The 19,449-nt window shown below is 41.4% G+C and overlaps 1 protein-coding gene across 8 annotated transcripts in view; it reads left to right on the top strand.

The window, feature by feature from the left end:
• svilc (supervillin c) overlaps positions 1–19,449 on the top strand; it is a 46,065-nt gene that overhangs the window by 25,696 nt on the left and 920 nt on the right. For 2 of the 8 annotated variants that reach the window (XM_057861130.1, XM_057861128.1), the window contains exons 17-33: positions 529–643; positions 778–938; positions 1,007–1,105; positions 1,169–1,305; positions 3,129–3,276; positions 5,967–6,112; positions 6,578–6,753; positions 6,816–6,924; positions 8,576–8,941; positions 9,036–9,138; positions 9,209–9,428; positions 9,528–9,661; positions 11,339–11,494; positions 12,003–12,128; positions 12,204–12,316; positions 13,090–13,221; positions 17,619–17,900. In XM_057861130.1, the coding sequence (XP_057717113.1) occupies positions 529–643; positions 778–938; positions 1,007–1,105; positions 1,169–1,305; positions 3,129–3,276; positions 5,967–6,112; positions 6,578–6,753; positions 6,816–6,924; positions 8,576–8,941; positions 9,036–9,138; positions 9,209–9,428; positions 9,528–9,661; positions 11,339–11,494; positions 12,003–12,128; positions 12,204–12,316; positions 13,090–13,221; positions 17,619–17,714 (2,537 nt within the window). In that variant the 3' untranslated portion in view covers positions 17,715–17,900. Of the gene's footprint in view, positions 1–528; positions 644–777; positions 939–1,006; positions 1,106–1,168; positions 1,306–3,128; positions 3,277–5,966; positions 6,113–6,577; positions 6,754–6,815; positions 6,925–8,575; positions 8,942–9,035; positions 9,139–9,208; positions 9,429–9,527; positions 9,662–11,338; positions 11,495–12,002; positions 12,129–12,203; positions 12,317–13,089; positions 13,222–17,618; positions 17,902–19,449 lie in introns of those variants that run through there. The other 6 variants (XM_057861133.1, XM_057861134.1, XM_057861131.1 and 3 more) reach the window with 6 other exon arrangements.

Below are 19,449 nucleotides of genomic sequence, written 5' to 3'. Positions count from 1 at the left end.
ACACCTCAGCAGTGCCACAGGCTGATTGCCTCCATGCCACACCGCATTGAAGCAGTAATTTCTGCAAAAGGATTCCTGACCAAGTATTGAGTGCATAGCTGATATAGTTAATTGACAGTTGACTTTTGCATTAAAAAACACTTTTTTTGTCTTGGTCGGATGAAATATGCTAATTTTTTGAGATAGGGATTTTTGGGTTTTCTTGACTTTTTTTGCCAAAATCATCAATATTAAAACAACAAAAGGATTGAACTACTTCAGTTGTGTGTAATGAATCTAAAATATATGAAAGCCTAATGTTTATCAGTACATTATAGAAAATAAGGAACTTTATCACAATATGCTATTTTTTGAGGAGGACTAGTATTTGGAAATCAAGCCCACTACGACATCTCTATTTTTCCCTACTAACCACCAGAGGGCGTTGTCGAGAGCACTAAATGATGTGTAGCCCCACAAAAAGGACTCAAGAAGTAATGACAGTAGACTGCTTTGTGTGCATAATACATTATAATGCTTTGTCCTCAGCAGTTTACCAAGAAGAATCGACACCTGAGAATGGTTTGTACACCTGCCCACCCTGTGGAGCTCCCTCAAATTCGCGACAAAACCTGGATCTTTTCTGCCAGACCAACAGCCCCATGTGAGCAAGTATAAAACACAGTACTGTATGTTGCAGGACTAAGCCACAATGTGACTATAGCAGAAATTTGAGACACCACACCCTTACTGTAAATGCTCACTGCTGTCTTGCTTTCCTGTTATACGTGTTGGCAGGCTCACATCTGCAGTGGCAGAACACCGGCGTTCTGTGCGCCCGTCCCGGCGTACTCAGGGATCCCGAAATCCTCTCCGGGCTTTGGCGGCCCGCGAGGATGTCATGCAGGACTTTATGGGGCTCAACGCAGCTGCCGAGGAGAGGATCCAAACTGAGAAGAGTGAGCGCATTTCTGGGTTCTCTCTCGTTTGCATTAATACTCACCTCGAGTTCATGTTCATTCTGCAGATTCTAAGAATTCGTCCAAATCAAATTCTGTCAGCTCCTCTCCGGATCCTCAGGAGTGTCATCCACCCTTCACTAGCCCCATGTTGCTATTTATCAAAGGTCAGAAAAAAGGCAATAGTGACATCTTTTCCAACTTCAACTGATGACCGTCTGTGCCGACAGGAAGGCAGCACGTGCAGGTCCGCCTGGCCCGGCCCTCGGCCAGCTCCTTAAACAGTGGGGGCTGCTACCTGCTGGTGACTACAGACAACTGCATCCTGTGGAATGGACAGTCGGCCAATGACACAGAAAAAGCCAAAGTAAAGTCTTGCTTTGGTACCACATTGTTACAGTGCATGCCAAAAGTAATGGCACAACTGCAATTATGTGAGATAATGCTCAATTTCTCCCGGAAAATGATTTCAATTACAAATGCTTTGGTATTAATATCTTCATTTATTTTGCTTGCAATGGAAAAACACAAAAGAGAATGGGGGGGGGGGAAATTTGATCATTATCATTTTACACAAAACTCCAAAAATGGGCCGGACAAAAGTATTGGCATCCTTTGAAAAATCATGTGATGCTTCTCTAATCTGTGTAATTAACAGCACCTGTTACTTACCTGTGGCACATAACAGGTGGTGGCAATAACTAAATCACACTTGCAGCCAGTTAAAATTAATCAGGTTAATTATTCAGCCTCTTTCCTGTGTCCTTGTGTGTACCACAACTGTCTGAGGACCTGAGAAGCAAAATTGTGAGGAAGCATGGGCAATTTCAAGGCTACAAGTCCATCACAAAATACCAGAGTGTTCTTGTGTCTACAGTGTCATCAATAAATGTAAAGCCCATGGCACTGTGGCGAACCTCCCTAGATGTGGACGGAAAAGAAAAATTGACGAGAGATTTCAACAAAATATTGTGCGAATGATGGATAAAGAACCTCGACTAACATCCAAACAAGTTCAAGCTGTCCTGCAGTCTGAGGGTACAACAGTGTCAACCCGTACTATCTGTCGGCGCCTGAATGAAAAGGGACTCTATGGTAGGATACCCAGGAAGACCCCACTTCTGACCCAGAGACACAAAAAACCTGGTTGGAGTTTGCCAAAACTTACCTGAGAAAGCCAAAAACATTTTGTAAGAATGTTCTCTAGTCTTTTGGGAAAAGGCATCAACATAGAGTTTACAAGGAAAAAAACGAGGCCTTCAAAGAAAAGAACACGGTCCCCACAGTCAAGCATGACGGAGGTTCCCTGATGTTTTGGGGTTGCTTTGCTGCCTCTGGCACTGGACTGCTTGACCGTGTGCATGGCATTATGAAGTCTGAAGACTACCCAAAAAATTGGCATCATAATGTCGGGCCCAGTGTGGGAAAGCTGGGTCTCCCTCAGAGGTCATGGGTCTTCCAGCAAGACTGACCCGAAACGCACTTTGAAAAGCACTAGAAAATGGTTTGAGAGAAAGCACCGAAGACTTCTAAAGTGGCAAGCAGTGAGTCCATACCTGAATCCCATAGAACACCTGTGGGGAGATCTGAAAATGGCAGTTTGGAGAAGGCACCCTTCAAATCTCAGAGACCTGTAGCAGTTGGCCAAAGAAGAATGGTCTAAAATTCCAGCAGAGCATTGTAAGAATTTCATTGATGGATACCGGAGGCGGTTGTTCACAGTTATTTTGTCTAAATGTTTTGCCACCAAGTGAGGGTACTTTTGTCGGTCCCATTTTTGGAGTTTTGTGTAAAATGATAATGATTTAATATTTTTTGTCATTCTCTTTTGTGTTTTTTCTTTGCAAGCAAAATAAATGAAGATACTACTACCAAAGCATTTGTAATTGCAATCATTTTCTGGGAGAAATTGAGCATTATCTGACAGAATTGCAGGGGTGCCAATACTTTTGGCCAGCACTGTACATCTCTGGTACCATGGAACTATTTTGAAGTGTGGGGAGGATCTTCTGTTAGATGGCCAAAGAAGTCATAAACCTTTAACTCACTTACTGCCATTTAAAGTAATAGACGTCCAATTAAGACAATAATCTCTCTGGAATATCAGGAGTTCAGTACGTTCATAGGATGGTTCTTGAATACTAAAATGGGTAAAAATTAATATTTGAATATTTGATGTTTGTACTTTAGGCCCTAGATTTGGCATCTTTCATTCAAAGCCACAAGGACCTGGGCTGCAATGCTACCGGTGTCATCCACTTGGAAGAGGGGCTCAACTCTGACAGTAGCCTGGCCACAGACTTCTGGAGCATTCTGGGAGGAAAGACTCCTTACCCAGGTCCAAAACGTCTTTGGTTCTGTTACTCCCTTTGAATATTTCAGAGAAGTTGGTTTAGTTAATTAGTTCATTTTTTAATGATTGGGTTGGTTGATTCATTTTTTGTTTGCAGTGGTATGAAAAAGTACCTGAACCTTTTGGAATTTCTCACATTTCTGCATAAAATCGCCATCAAATGTTATCTGAACTTAGTCAAAATCACCTAGATGAAAATACAGTGTCTGCTTTAACTAAAACTAAGAATTTATAGGTTTTCATACTTTGATGAGGATGGCATGCAAGCAATGACAGAAGGGGGGAAAATAAGTAAGTGAACCCTCTGCCTAAGGAGACTTAAAGAGCAATTGAAACCAATATTTACCAAACATTTAAAGTCAGGTGTGTGCCCAATCACTGATGAGTGGTTTAAAGCTGCCTTGCCAACTATAAGACACAAGAAATAAGAAATATCTTGATGAGAAGCATTGTCCGATGTCCATCATGGCTCGGTCAAAAGAACTGTCTGAAGACCTGTGATCAAGGATTGTTGATTTGCATAAAGCTGGGAAAGAATACAAACCAAACTCTATAAGTCTGGATCCTCATTAATCGACAGTCAGAGAAGTTGTCTACAAATGGAGAGAGTTTGGCACTGTTGCTTCTCTCCCAAGGAGGGGCCGTCCACCAAAGATGATGCCAAGACTTCAGCGCAGAATACTCAGAGAGGTAAAAAAAAGAACCCTAGAATGTCTGCTAAAGACTTAAAGAAATCACTGGCTGGCACAGTCCAACATCTCTGTGCACAAATCAACTATTTGTAAAACTATGTCCAAGACTGGTGTTCATGGGAGGACTTCACAGAGGAAGCCACTGCTGTCTTAAAAAAACATTGCTGCTCGTTTAATGTTCGCAAAAAGGCACTTGGACACTCCACAGGAGTTTTGGCAAAATATTTTCCGGACTGATGCAACCAAAGTTGAATTGTTTCGGAGTAACACACAATGTCATGTGAGGAGGAAAAATGGAACAGCTCACCAACATCAACACCTCATCCCCACATTAAAGCATGGAGGAGGGAGCATCATGAATTGGGACAGTTTTGCTGCCTCAGGGCCTGGACAACTTGCAATCATTAATGGAGGAATTAATTCAAAAGTTTATAATGATGTGTTGCAGGAAAACCTGAGGCCGTCTGTACGACAGTTGAAGCTAAAAAAAGGATGGATGCTGCAACAAAACAATGATCCAAAACACAGAAGTACAGTATATCAGAAGAACAAAATACACGTTTTGGAGTAGCCAAGTCAAAGTCAAGACTTGAACCCTATTGAGATGCTGTGGCATGACCTAAAGACAGCGATTCATGCCAGACATCCCAGGAATCTGACTGAACTACAGCAGTTTTGTAGCGAAGAATGGGCCAAGATTGGTCCTGATCAATGTGCCAGACTGATCTGCAGCTACAGGAACCGTCTGGTTGAAGTTATTGCTGCCAACGGGGGGGGGGGGGGGGGGGGCACAAAATATTAAATGTGATGGTTCACTCACGTCTTTTTCCCCCTTCTGACATTGTTTGCATACTACTATCTTCATTAAAATTTTGAAAACCTATAAATGTTTGGGTGGTTTTAGTTAAAACATACACTGTATTTTCATCTGTGTGATTTTGACAAAGATCAGCTCACATTTGATGGTGATTTTATGCAGGAATGTGAGAAATTCCAAACGATTCAGATACTTTTTCATACCACTGTAGCTGCTTAGTTTTTTTTCAAGGAATGATACAGGGGCCAAAAAAGAAAGGTAATATTTTGGGTCCAAGTACAGAAATCACACAAAATATTTTGTATAATTTATCCTTTTTAGGGCAAGTGTCACAATATTAACATTTGGTATATATAGTATGTGTGGCCTACATGCAGGGCCGGGCCATTTGGGGGCCCTAAGCAAAATAATGCAAATGGGCCCATATTTTTGGCCCACCATTTCGTCACAGTGTACTGTGAAACCCATACATGCAATCCAAGCCATACGTCCATATTTTGTATATTAATCAGATTGTGTTGCACTGCATACTTCAAACTTCTCCCCCAAATGATTTTCAGTACTTACAGTAGATAGCGCCAAACCTTTTTCTAAAAGAGGAAAGAAAGAAGTACGAACTTATATTTTTTAAGCTTGTAATCAAATATCAAAACTCACAACAGTCAAATAAAGCAAACTGTAGTAAACAAAATAGAATATAAATTAAACAATTGCCAGATTGGGGGCCCTCTAGTGGTCAGGGGCCCTAAGCAGCTGCACAGTCTGCGTATAGGCTGGGCCGGCCCTGCCTACATGCCAAATTTCACTTATAATATGCAACTCATTGCCTGCCATTGACAACAATAGATGTCCAATCAAGAATAGATATCCAATTCATTTAAACTCGGGGGACTACATGTGCATGCTCATCTTTCATTGCCGTCAACGGTGCTATCCGTCCCATCCATTTTGACTGGGAGGGGTGGCAGCGATTATTAACTGCCCGCCTCTCCTAGTCAAAATGTGTTGGTTTAGCTCCTACAGCTGTCAGTAGCATCCAATGAGTTAACGGAGTCTTCTTAAAGTGACTGTGTCATATTTGGTACCGTCCATTTGTGACATTATGCTCTCTGAACCTGGAAGTAGCCCAACATTCACTTTTTTTTTTTTTTGCTGCCTACAAACAGAAGCTGGTGCAGCAGTGGAGGATGAGCTTTACGAGCGTGGCATTGTGGAGTCCAACTGTGTATACAAGATGCTGGACAACAGACTGGTGCCCCATGAACAAGGCTGGGCCTCCATGCCGAGCGTCTCCATGCTGGATTCCAATGAGGTCCTTTTTGTGTTTGTTTAGTCCTGATTTTTCCATTACAAAGAATACACCCCTGTACCACACAACTAAAATAGTACAGTAGTGCCTTTTGAGATATTTCAAAACACTGTCACTCTCAAATCAACCTACTAAAATGTATGGAAATTCAATCAATTTTACAGCCTCCTGCCTAAAAACAACACACATTTATGTATGTATGTATGTATATATATATATATATATATATATATTACACATTTTTTTCCCATAAGAAAATTTCCGCTTTTGTATTGTTGTGTATAAAACACGCAATAATAAACTTTACCCTTCACATAGCCTGCAAACGCAAAATGAAAGAACAAAACAGGACCGCAACAAATAAATTTTCCTTCCTAGTTTATACATGCATTTATTTCATTTACATTGATTTATTTATGAATTAAAAAGTAATTTCACATTGGAGCTCTGCAATGTGTGTGTCTCCAGGCACTGGTGTTTGACTTTGGCGGCGAGGTCTATCTGTGGCTGGGAAAGGACGTGCCAGCCGAACGTCAGAAGATGGCGCTTCAGATGAGTCGGCAGGTGTGGCTCGGAGCCTACGATTACAGGAACTGCCGTGTCAATCCGATGGATCCCACGCAGCCAGCTGCCGACACGCAGTTGTAAGACAAAGAGTGCTAACTTTGTTAAGTAACCTATGATAGAGTTGCTGTCATTTTTAAAGGATGGGTGAGGGGCGTCCCAACTGGGCTCTCTTCGGTGTCATCACGGAAAGCAACGAGACTGTTCTGTTCAAAGAAAAATTTGTGGATTGGACTGAAAACGAGACCAAGGTTTGTGCAATGCATTGTACATTCGACCTGTAGAGAACATTTACTCATTGGCTTTCATTGACCGCAATAGACATCTGATCCATTTTGACTGGGAGGCGCTGGCAGCGAACGAACACTGCCAACCCCTCCCAGTCAAAATGGATTCTATTCAGAGGACAATAAATATGCCTATTCGTCTCTGCAAATTGTCTGTCTTTATGTGTTGCTTCACCATGTTTATTCAATTATCTGTTGCTTAGTGGGCTATCAGATTGCGACAATGATGTTATGGCATTTTGCATTGTTTGTTAGCATTAAGCTGTTGCTGTCAATGGCAGCCAAAGAGTGGAAAATAATACATGATGTTAAATTGGCGCATTCGTGCTGCACAGAGCGTATGATGTGCTGTAAATTTAAGGTGTAAAGAAAATAAAATATTTTGTAAATAATAGGGTTGTTCCGATCATGTTTTTTTTGCTCCCGATCCGATCCTGATCGTTTTAGTTTGGGTATCTGCCGATCCCGATATTTCCCGATCCAATTGCTTTTTTTTGCTCCCGATTCAATTCCAATCATTCCCGATAATTTTTCACGATCATATACATTTTGGCAATGCATTAAGAAAAAAATGAATAAAACTCGGACTAATATATACTTTCAACATACAGTACATAAGTACTGTATTTGTTTATTATGACAATAAATCCTCAAGATGGCATTTACATTATTAACATTCTTTCTGTGAGAGGGATCCACGGATAGAAAGACTTGTGACTTTGTATATTGTGACTAAATATTGGCATCTAGTGTATTTGTTGAGCTTTCAGTAAATGATACTGAAGGCCATGCCCAATGCATGATGGGAAGTGGAACCATGACAAGTGAAACCACGACTGTGCGTAGTGCTACCAATTCATATATCTTCTCTGCGATGGGATATAATTCAAGGTGATAAGAAAAAGATCAATTGCTACCCTGCTTCCCCACATTGTTTCCGGTGATATTTCTAACTGTAGGGAGAGGGATTTTAAGGCTTTAGACAATTAAAATAAGGCTCCAAAGGCTGCCAAAATTCACTCTACTCATATTACGCTGCCATTCAGCTCTCTATATTGGTAAAACGGCATCATTGCAGCTGCAGCGCGACCATGCGTGAGTGGGTTGTGCAGCGCATGCCTTAATTGCGATAAATATTTTAACGTGATACATTTTTTAAAAAATTAATTACAGCCGTCATTGGGATAAATTTGATAACCCTACCTTAAGCCTAAACTAAAGACTCTGGATAAGTGTAACATATTATGTCTGTAACATTAAATACAATTAGAAAACGATTTATTAAAAAAAAATATATATACTGTATATTAAAAAAAGGCATAGCTGATATTTTTTTGCCGATTCCGATACTTTGAAAATGATGTGATCGGACCCGATCGATCGGGACATCTCTAGTCAATAAGGTGCTAGTATTGTGGAAAAGTTTGTTAATGGGACTTTAATTATGTAATTATGTTACAGTTATGCTAAATATGGTACATTAGAGTTCTATAGATTATTAGAGTTGTATTGAAATAACTACAATTACATTTATGTTGCTCGTAAACGTTATGTAAATACTGTATGTTAATAATAAATACAGTACATAATGAATGTATTTGGAACATTCCCCCAGTCCCCCTCATTGACGAAATCATGTGACCTCCCGAAGCCTTCCGACACCAACACTTCCTTGTCAAGCGAGGCGGCAGCAGACGGATCCACCTGTAGCACGATGGCCAACTCGGGCACATCGGACCTGAGGACTGTGGGATTGGACACGTGGCACGTCCATGAGTTGGATGATGGCGAGGCACCCCTGGAGAGCGTGGGACAACTACACGAGGGGGACTCGTACGTGGTCCGCTGGACTTATAACGCCGGGGACCAATGTGAACACAGCACGGCTATTTTCCTGTGGCATGGACTTAACTCCAACATGATTGGACAGGACACTGCTGCTTTTCTTTCCACTGGGAAGAATATTAATCAAGAATCACAGGTAACAGTGTAGTATAGAACTTTTGCTGTCTTTTATATAGCTTTTTATAGCCTTTTGGAACATTGTGTGAAAGCCTGTCTTGTTTTTGTTGAAGGTTGTGGTTGATGAAGGAAAGGAGCCTCTTTCTTTCCTTCAGCTTTTCAAGGGAGGTCTGGTTATTCATAAAGGCCGCAGAGAAGCCTCGTCTTCTCATACAGGTGCTGCAAATTGATTTATATCCAGTAGTAGTATTTTATTCTCAAATGATTAAATGTTATTGTTTTGCAGCAGAGCAAGCAGACAAGTGGCGCCTGTTTTGTGTCAGAGGGGAGCATCCCGATGCGGGCTCATTGCTGGAAGTGGAATGCTGCTGTGCCTCTCTGCGCTCCAGGGGCTCGATGGTCCTGATTAACGGCCAGCAGGCGGCGCTTTATCTCTGGAATGGATGTAAAGCTCTTGTTAGGTGCAGGGAGGTGGCCAACAGAGTCGTAGAGCAACTCACTAAAGGGTGATTTTTTTATGTTCTCTCAATCAAACGTGTCAGCTGGACGCTTTTCAGGTTGCGCATACCTTCAACGTATTATTGTGTGCTTGTACACAATAATAGGTGTCCGCAAGAACTGGGTCTGAGTAAAAGCAGTCTAGTGAAGAGCCAGGCTGTAGAGGAAGGTTCAGAGCCCACTGACTTCTGGGCGGCACTTGGACACATGGACAGGGAAGCCTATGACTGCATGCTACAAGGTACTATCACTACAAAAATCACTACATCATAATTAGAAATGGGCATCGACCATCGAGCACCGATGGGACCCGGTTCTAACACTCCGGATCTCCCGGAACCGTTTGAATTTTAAAAATTTCGATTCCATATTTCGATGCCCTGACCGCTGAGCGGGAAAAAAAATGCTGCCGAAAACCACTATGATGAAGCCACAAGAAGCGCGTGTTTGTGCATTGCATCTTGATTACAACCATGGACACAATGCGGGGGTGGCGCTCAAAAGTTTGGCTTAACTTTACAAAAAAAAAAAAAAAAAAAATTGCAACACAACTATATCATGCAAAGGCGGCTGCACGACCGGCTTCATGGGATATAGCCGAAGTGCCAAGTTCAAAGCTAGCTGAGTGCTACGAAGTTGACACGCTGCGCCGTCAGAACCAGGTAAGTAAAACAATACATTACGTATGTCTTCTGCTGTTCGATACGACCCCGGATTAAGCAGTAGATGATGGATGGATGGAAAATAGTACGAGAATAAGTCGTATTATTACGTCGAGCTATAGTCGATATCATGTAAATAGAACTAGATGCAAAATGACCAACTGGGCGGCATTATAACATGTAAAGAGAACTAGATGCTGGCGTTGGTAAACAGCCGCCATCTTAAAGCAGTAGACGCCTCAGTTGAACTCAACAGTATTAAAAGGATTTTTGTTTTGGAATCTTTTGTGTTGCTTATTTAGAAAGAAGTAGCCATATGAAGCATTCGGTTACTTTTTTAATGAACTCGTAGCAGTGAACACATAGCATCACATCACAAAGCATCCTAGCCAGACGCTCTCATCTCTTCTTCTCCGCATTATACGTACACACTACTACAGCGCCACTCACTGGCCTAACTGGTATTGTCTCAACATAAACATTGCATGTGTCTGTAAACTCAACAGAATCGGTTTTATAAATAACGAAACCTTATTATTTTGTCTCATCTAGATCAAATTATAATCAATAGAAGAATGTATACTAATGCTTCGTTGTAGCTCCCAGCTAAGGTACATGTATGTCAAAAGAATATAAGTAAATGTTTTCTCCGTGAGCTTTTGAAAAATAAACATCTTTGTGAAAGTGCACTCCTGTGGAAAGTAACTTCATCACATTCGAGTTCAAAGACTGACATTTATATAGAAATTAAAAATAACCCTGTGAGAAGTTCATATAATTAATGAATTTCATATTAATTGCATTATTAAATAATAATAATAATTTAAAATTCATTTAAATAATAATAATACATTTTAAATTCATATAATTTTAAAAAAATCGAGAAACATTGACCCTGCCTCTTAAAAGAATCCAAACCGGAATCGAAACATGGAACCGGAATTCGAACCGGAATCGCTCAATTTCAAACGATGCCCAATCCTAATCATAATCGGGCTATGTCATTTATATCATTAGCTAATGTCATTTTTTTGTCAAGTTTAATGTACTTCATTCTTTGCATTTTTAGGAGACATACTTGAGAAATTATTATCAGTCTGATTAAAATTACTGCATTCCAACATATTATGTATCTCAAGTCATAATATGACATTAGCATGTCATTAGGCAATTACAGCAAAATAATTACACCCTTTCTACATGAGCACATTCTGGGTGTAATGTTTCATGGATTCCCAACACTTGGTGTCCAACAGATCCATATAAATATAACTTCACACCACGCCTCTTTCACCTGAGCGCCTCCTCCGGTGAATTCCGGGCTGACGAGCTGTACAGTCCATCGAGCCTGCCGGGCATTGTGGCTGCGATGCCCTTCATCCAGGAGAGCCTGTATGCTGCACCCCCTCCAGGTGAGAGCCCAAAGAGCAGATTTGACACTTATCAAGTAGACACATATCCTATTTTTTACAGGTTGCATGTTTCACTTTTTAATTTTTTAAAATCTTTGTTGTCCTATTATTGGGTATGCAAGAAAAAGCCAGAAGGCCATTTTCTAGTTATTCAGGTTGGTCCAAAATATTGGACGGCCAATATTTTTCATTTTAAAAAAATCAATATGTAATAAGATGCTAAAATAATAAATACATGAATAAATAAATACACTTTGGATCGCTGTGTTCTTTACACTGAATTTATCATCATCTTTGTTTGGACCGATATGGAAAAAATTAGATTGTGATGGCACGGGACCTTTTACATCTTAACCCATTTTTGAAACATGTGAAGACTCTCACTTTAAAATGAACTGTTTAGAATCATCTGTCAGAGACATCTGACTATCGGGAAGGAAAAGGCTCAAATTCATCCAGATTATTGGTATGTGGGTACCCTATTTGACTCCAGCTCATCTATCTCCAGCCCTGTTCCTTCTTGACAACCGCTTTGAAGTTTACCTGTGGCAGCGTAACCCAGAAGATGAGCAGGCGGACGGCTGTCACGGCGAGAGAAAGCGCGCCATGGAGATGACGCTGCAATACTGCAAAGGTAGATTATTGCGACGCCACACAAAGACGGTGGTTGAAAATGTGCTTCCCACTCTCTGCTCTCTCTCTAACACAGATGTCAACCCGAGACGCCCACCACACGCCTACCTCTTCTTGGGGGGCTCTGAACCTTTGACCTTCACTAATGTGTTCCCTCGCTGGGAGAGGACGCAGGCAGCCCTCACACAGGTGTGTTCTTTAACCTAAATGGCAGCATTAAAATGTAACACACGGACCGGACCAAATGTGCGTGTGAGATAGATGTTCTTTCTCCTGAATGGAGCTATATGATTTTCATCCTCATTTTATTTGTATGTTCAATACATTTATAGTGTGTTTAAACACTGTTCGAACACTTTTAACAGAACGTGACTTTGTAATGTTGGCAGACTGTATTTTGGAGACAAATCTATCCAAAAAAGTCACAGAAAAAAATTAATAATGAAAATAGATCCCAGCCCACTAAAATATCTTCAAGCTGATGACGATGTCACACTCAGAATGAGCTCCAGATTTTTTTAGACTGCTAGCATGCTATCCATAGGCTTTCTATTCTCTTTTTGTGACAGTTCTATCATTCTGTCAACATGTACTAGCAAGTGCAGCACTAAAAAGATAGACATGATCATCAATTCTTTTTGTGATTTCAAAACATGAATTGCTGAAAAAAGTGTATGTTGCCTGATGCATTGTTTTGGGTGGAACAACTATGAAAAGGATTTTAAAAAATAGCCAGATTTTGAATGACAAATTCATTTTCTGCATGTAAAATTACATTAGTGCAGTCATTTTCATTTTTTGACATGTTCACCAATTTATAGCACCTGTTAATGCATATGGGAGAGGTAAAACCATATGTAAAATAGTTTGTCAAATGGTCTGTACAATGAGGGTTTTCAACTGTTGTGAGTGGACTTGGACATATGTGCCTATGTGTAATATGACCATTTGCATGAATGCAGGGCAAGCTGACCACGGTGCAGGACGCCCTGGACCAGCTCACCATGACAAAACCAGGATCAAAACAAACCATCTTACCCGACAGAGTGGACTCGCAAGGCCCAGAAGACCACCTGTCAGCCCACAAGTTCCAGGTAGGCCCACAGTAACCTTTGAATCAGTACAGTACGTTTACAAGATTGACTAAATACCGTATTTTTCGGACTACAAGTCGCTCCTGAGTATAAGTCGATCCAACAATAAAATGCCCAACGAAGAGAAAAAAAACATATACAAGTCGCACCGGAGTATAAGTCGAATTTTGGGGGGAAATTTACTTGATAAAATCCAACACAGAGAACAGACATGTCATCTTGAAAGGCAATTTAATATAAAAATACAATAGAGAACAACATGCTAAATAAATGTACAGTGTACAGTGCATGAACAACGAAATGTGAATATACTGTCCTACGCTACGGCCTGTCCTGGCTATACAGCGAACTCCCAAAAGACAATGCTGGACGTCCGTATAATTTGCTGAATCAATTTGGTCCTCGATAGAAAACAGGTTCGCATCAACGTAAATAAATGATAATTAGGTACTATTAGCAATAAGTAACAGGTTAGCATGCGTTCGCTATCATTAGCACATCGTTCAAACAGCCACACAACTGGCTCTAAGTGTCCGATCGCGGGTGGAAAACACACAACAACAACAGAAAAGATGATACACGCAGGCGTTGCCTCTGTAGAGATGATTTAAAAGCATAAACAATGAAAGTAGGTTCGCATCCGTCTATTCTCTCTAGCTAACTCGCCCACTCACTCACTCAGAGCTACGTAGCTGTCCGTCTTCTTCGGGCGTGTCATGTAAACAAGTGCGAGTGCGCCCTCACGTGGGCGTGAAAGCGCCACAAACTAAATGCATCCATTTCAAGATAAAAAAGTCAATAATACAATTGAACATACACTGCCAAAGGCAGAACGCGAACGTGGCCATAGCTATAAAGAGTTATTCAGATAACTTAGATAACTATAGCATAAGAACATGCTAACAACTCTACAAAACCATCAGTGTCACTGCAAAACACCAAAATAACATGTGAAATTATATCATAATGTGTTAATAATTCCACACATAAGTCGCTCCTGAGTATAAGTCGCACCCCCAGCCAAAATATGAAAAAAACCGCGACTTATAGTCCGAAAAATACGGTATTGTAACTGTACTCTACTGGACAACATTTTTTAGACTTTTTTTCTAGTGTTGCGCCGATATCGATACGAAAATGACATCATCGGTATCAGGAGTACTAAGAAATAACATGTTAGTCAGTGTTTTTATTGGCAGCTCTTTTAATTTTCTCTTAGGGCCCAAATACACCTATGCATGATCGTTGCTGTTCCGGTCGGACTCCGGTAAAAAATAGTGCCGGACCCAATCCGTTCCCATTATATCCTATTGTTCAACGTATACCGGCCGCGTCAGTGCTCCGGATTGCCTGCGGACTATCTCCGGCGTGCCGCAGCCCGCCGGATGGTAGAGGCTATTTTCAATTTTTGACGGACACGCATCCGACAAAATGGGCGGAGGTGGGCCTGGACGTAACAGCCCAGTTGCTTATTCACGGTTTAAAGACCAGCAAACATGGACGAAGAACGTTTCATCATGGAGGTGGAAAGTCACAAAGTGATATACGATGCAGCAGATCGTTATTATAAGGACAGCATTAAAAGGGAAGCTGCAAGGTGTCCTATTATGTGTGTTTTTGTGGCAATGATATCAAACACACGACGTGCTGACAATTTTGAGCGGAAAAAAAAAAGCAGCATATCTGAAAGTGGCTCCACTTCAGAAATTCTCGTGTCCGGCGCACACACAATGTCGGTTTGTATACAGAGTCGAGGGGGAAAAGTACGAAAGAGAATAAAGAGACACCCACAAGTTTCGACCTGGTGGTCTATTCAAGACGTTTCTCTTTCTTTCCTACATTTTACTTGACTTTTCATAGAAAACCCAACAGTTTGCGCTGGGCAAAGGAATCTGCAGTGTTGAGACACCAAGTACGCTGTTTTTTAGTTCATGTAGTATATAATTCGCTATCCATTTTATAAATATTACAGATTATTTAACAGTTGTTTATAACAGCTCTATCAGATGTTATGTGCCATAAATTCTAAACGTGCACAAAGATATAAACCCACCGACACAACCAAGGGCAAAATAGGGCCCCGCCCCCCTACCCCCCACACACGGAGCCCTGATCTCAACATGATGCAGTCAATCTGGAATTAGGAGACAGACATAACTAAAATATCAATATGCAAATTAAGAAAAAATGTGCTCTCTCTCTGCTTCTCTGATGAGTATAGACTCCGTGTGTTTTTCGTTGTTTTAAATGGCACATTATCACATTATAAATGGCGATCACGCGAGCGCTCACGAGGGAACGGAGTTGGCGGACCGCAGCCGTGCGCAGCTGGTATGATTTGCCTGTTTTTGACGTACTGCGTGGCACGCAGTCAACACTGAGCCGGACCGGAACCGGAACAATCATGCATCTGGTGTATTTGGGCCCTTACCCCAGTAGTACACCAGTAACGTCTACGGCGCAACAACGATACCGCCGCGTCAACGCAGTGAAACGCGGCATTTAAATTCAATCAGCCAGTGCACACCAGTCCCAGAAGCGACTCAACGCATGGCACGCGAAAAGAACGGCAGAGTTTATTATTTGACGAGAAACACGACCCTCCTGCGTCAATACTACTAGGATTGGACAGACCGGAAGTCACTTGCGTAAAAATATGGTGGATCTGGTTGATTTTCAAAATAATATGCAATCGTAACTCGTCATCGTGACGTCATTGTGCTGAAAAATTGTTCGTTGACAAAATATTTTAGTTATCATCTTCGTTGACGAAAACAACACTGATGGCAGTGCTGCTTCATATGTACTCTTCAAGATATAGTTTCCAAATGTTGGTCGACCTTTCCAAGATTGCCGCCAACTATGCACCCCGCTGTTAATGAAGGAGCGAATGAACGTTCTTTCATTCGCTGCCATCCCTGCAACTTCAAATGGATTGGACGTCTATCACCGTCGATGGCAGACAATGAGTTAAGCTGTGTCTGACCAAGCCATAATAGCACCACTTTACATCCAAGTGATTATGTAATATTTTAGTACTATAAGGGGAAAAAAAGTATATTTTTTCAAAAATGAGGTACAGTATCGGCTTCTGCTGATACCACACAGCTGGCCGGGTATACTACTTTTTTCACACAGTACCCACAAAATCCATGTGCCTTTTTATACAGAACCCAGCAAAGGTCAACTGCCTTAACGCTACATGAGTATAATTTCTTTCAATAAACAAAAAATGCATACAGTGGGCCAAATAAGTATTTAGTCAACCACTAATTGTGCAAGTTCTCCCATTTGAAAATATTAGAGAGGCCTGTAATTGTCAACATGGTTAAACCTCAACCATGAGAGACTGAATGTGGAAAAAAAAACAGAAAATCACGTTGTTTGACTTTTAAAGAATTTATTTGCGAATCATGGTTAAAAATAAGTATTTGGTCAATACCAAAAGTTCATCTCAATACTTTGTTATGTACCCTTTGTTGGCAATAACGGAGGCCAAACGTTTTCTGTAACTCTTCACAAGCTTTTCACACACTGTCGCTGGTATTTTGGCCCGTTCCTCCATGCAGATCTCCTCTAGAGCAGTGATGTTTTGGGGCTGTCGTTGGGCAACACGGAGTTTCAACTCCCTCCATTTTCTATGGGGTCGAGATCTGGAGACTGGCTAGGCCACTCCAGGACCTTGAAATGGTTCTTAAGAAGCCACTCCTTTGTTGCCCTGGCTGTGTGTTTGGGATCATTGTCATGCTGAAAGACCTAGCCACGTCTCATCTTCAATGCCCTACCTGATGGAAGGAGATTTTCACTCAAAATCTCTCGATACATGGCCCCATTCGTTCTTTGCTTTACACAGATCAGTCGTCCTGGTTCCTTTGCAGAAAAACAGCCCCAAAGCATGATGTTTCCACCCCCATGCTTCACAGTGGATATGGTGTTCTTCGGATGCAATTCAGTATTCTTTCTCCTCCAAACACGTTAACCTGTTTTTCTACCAAAAAGTTCTATTTTGGTTTCATCTGACCATAACACATTCTCACAGTCCTCTTCTGGATCATCCAAATGCTCTTTAGCGAACCGCAGACGGGCCTGGACGTGGGCTGGCTTCAGCAGGGGGACACTTCTGGCAGTGCAGGATTTGAGTCCCTGGTGGCGCATTGTGTTACTGATAGTAGCCTTTGTCACTGTGGTCCCAGCTCTTTGTAGGTCATTCACTAGGTCTCCCCGTGTAGTTCTGGGATTTTTGCTCACCGTTCTTGTTATGATTTTGACGCCACGGGGTGAGATCTTGCATGGAGCGCCAGATCGAGGGAGGTTATCAGTGGTCTTGAATGTCTTCCATTTTCTAATAATTGCTCCCACAGTTAATTTCTTTACACCAAGCGTTTTACCTATTGCAGATTCCGTCTTCCCAGCCTGGTGCAGGTCTACAATTTTGTCTCTGGTGTCCTTCGACAGCTCCTTTGGTCTTGGCAGTCGTGGAGTTTGGAGTGTGACTGACTGAGGTTGTGGACAGGTGTCTTTTATACCGATAATGAGTTAAAGGTGCCATTAATACAGGTAAGGAGTGGAGCCACGTTAGACCTAGAAGACGTTAGACCTCTTTGACAGCCAGAAATCTTGCTTGTTTGTAGGTGACCAAATACTTATTTTCCACTCTGATTTGGAAATAAATTCTTTAAAAATAAAACAATGTGATTAACTGTTTTTTTCCCCCCACATTCTCTCTCTCATGGTTGAGGTTTACCCATGTTGACAATTACAGGCCTCTCTAATCTTTTCAACTAGGAGAACGTGCACAATTGGTGGTTGACTAAATACTTATTTGCCCCACTGTACATTCCTACAATGCTGGCCAAAAGTATTGGCACCCCAGCAATTCTGTCAAATAATGCTCAATTTCTCCCAGAAAATGATTGCAATTACATATGCTTTGGTAGTAATATCTTCATTTATTTTGCTTGCAATGAAAAAACACAAAAGAGAATGGGGGGAAAAAAATTTAAGCATACTGATTCTACACAAAACTCTAAAAAATGGGCCGGACAAAAGTATTGGCATCCTCAGCCTAATACTTGGTAGCACAACCTTTAGACAAAATACCTGCGAACAAACGCTATCCATCAATGAGATTCTTACAATGCTCTGTGGAATTTTAGACCATTCTTCTGGCCAACTGCTCCAGGTGTCTGAGATGTGAAGGGTGCTTTCTCCAAACTGCCATTTTCAGATATCTCCACATGTGTTCTATGGGATTCAGGTCTGGACTCATTGATGGCCACTTTAGAAGTCTCCAGTGCTTTCTCTCATGCCATTTTTCTAGTGCTTAATGAAGTGTGTTTTGGGTCATTGTCGTGCTGGAAGACCTGTGACCTCTGAGGGAGACCCAGCTTTCTCACACTGGGCCCTACATAATGATGCAACATTTTTTGGTAGCCTTCAGACTTCATAATGCCAGTAAAGCAACCCCAAAACATCAGGGAACCTCTGCCATGTTTGTATGTGGAGACCTTGTTCTTTTCTTTGTAGGCCATGTTTTTTCCCCCTGTAAACTCTATTTTGAGGCCTTTTGTCTCATCTGACCAGAGAACATTCTTCCAAAACGTTTTGGCTTTCTCAGGTGAGTTATGGAAAACTGCAGCCTGGCTTTTTTATATCTCTGGGTCAGAAGTGGGGTCTTCCTGATTATCCTACCATAGAGTCCCTTTTCATTCAGATGCCGACGGATAGTACAGGTTGACTCTGTTGTACCCTCGGACTGCAGGAGAGCTTGAACTTGTTTGGATGTTAGTCGAGGTTCATTATCCACCATCCGCACAATACGGTATTTTGTTGAAATCTCTCGTCAATTTTTCTTTTCCGTCCACATCTAGGGAGGTTAGCCACAGTGCCATTGGCTTTAGACTTATTGATGACACTGCGCACGGTAGACACAGGAACATTCAGGTCTTTGGAGATGGACTTGTAGCCTTGCGATTGCTCATGCTTCCTCACAATTTTGCTTCTTAAGTCATCAGACAGTTCTTTGGTCTTCTTTCTTTTTTCCATGCTCAATGTGGTACACACAAAGACACAGGACAGAGGTTGAGTCAACTTTAATCCATTTTAACTGGCTGCAAGTGTGATTTTAATTAATGCCACCACCTGTTATGTGCTACAGGTAAGTAACAGGTGCTGTTAATTACACAAATTAGAGACGCATCACGTGATTTTTTAAAGGGTGCCAATACA

The sequence above is a fragment of the Corythoichthys intestinalis genome, chromosome 16 (genome assembly GCF_030265065.1).
Source record: "Corythoichthys intestinalis isolate RoL2023-P3 chromosome 16, ASM3026506v1, whole genome shotgun sequence".
Taxonomy (NCBI): domain Eukaryota; kingdom Metazoa; phylum Chordata; class Actinopteri; order Syngnathiformes; family Syngnathidae; genus Corythoichthys; species Corythoichthys intestinalis.
Note: the sequence above shows the minus strand (reverse complement) of the source record. Positions and strands in the feature narration are given on the sequence as shown.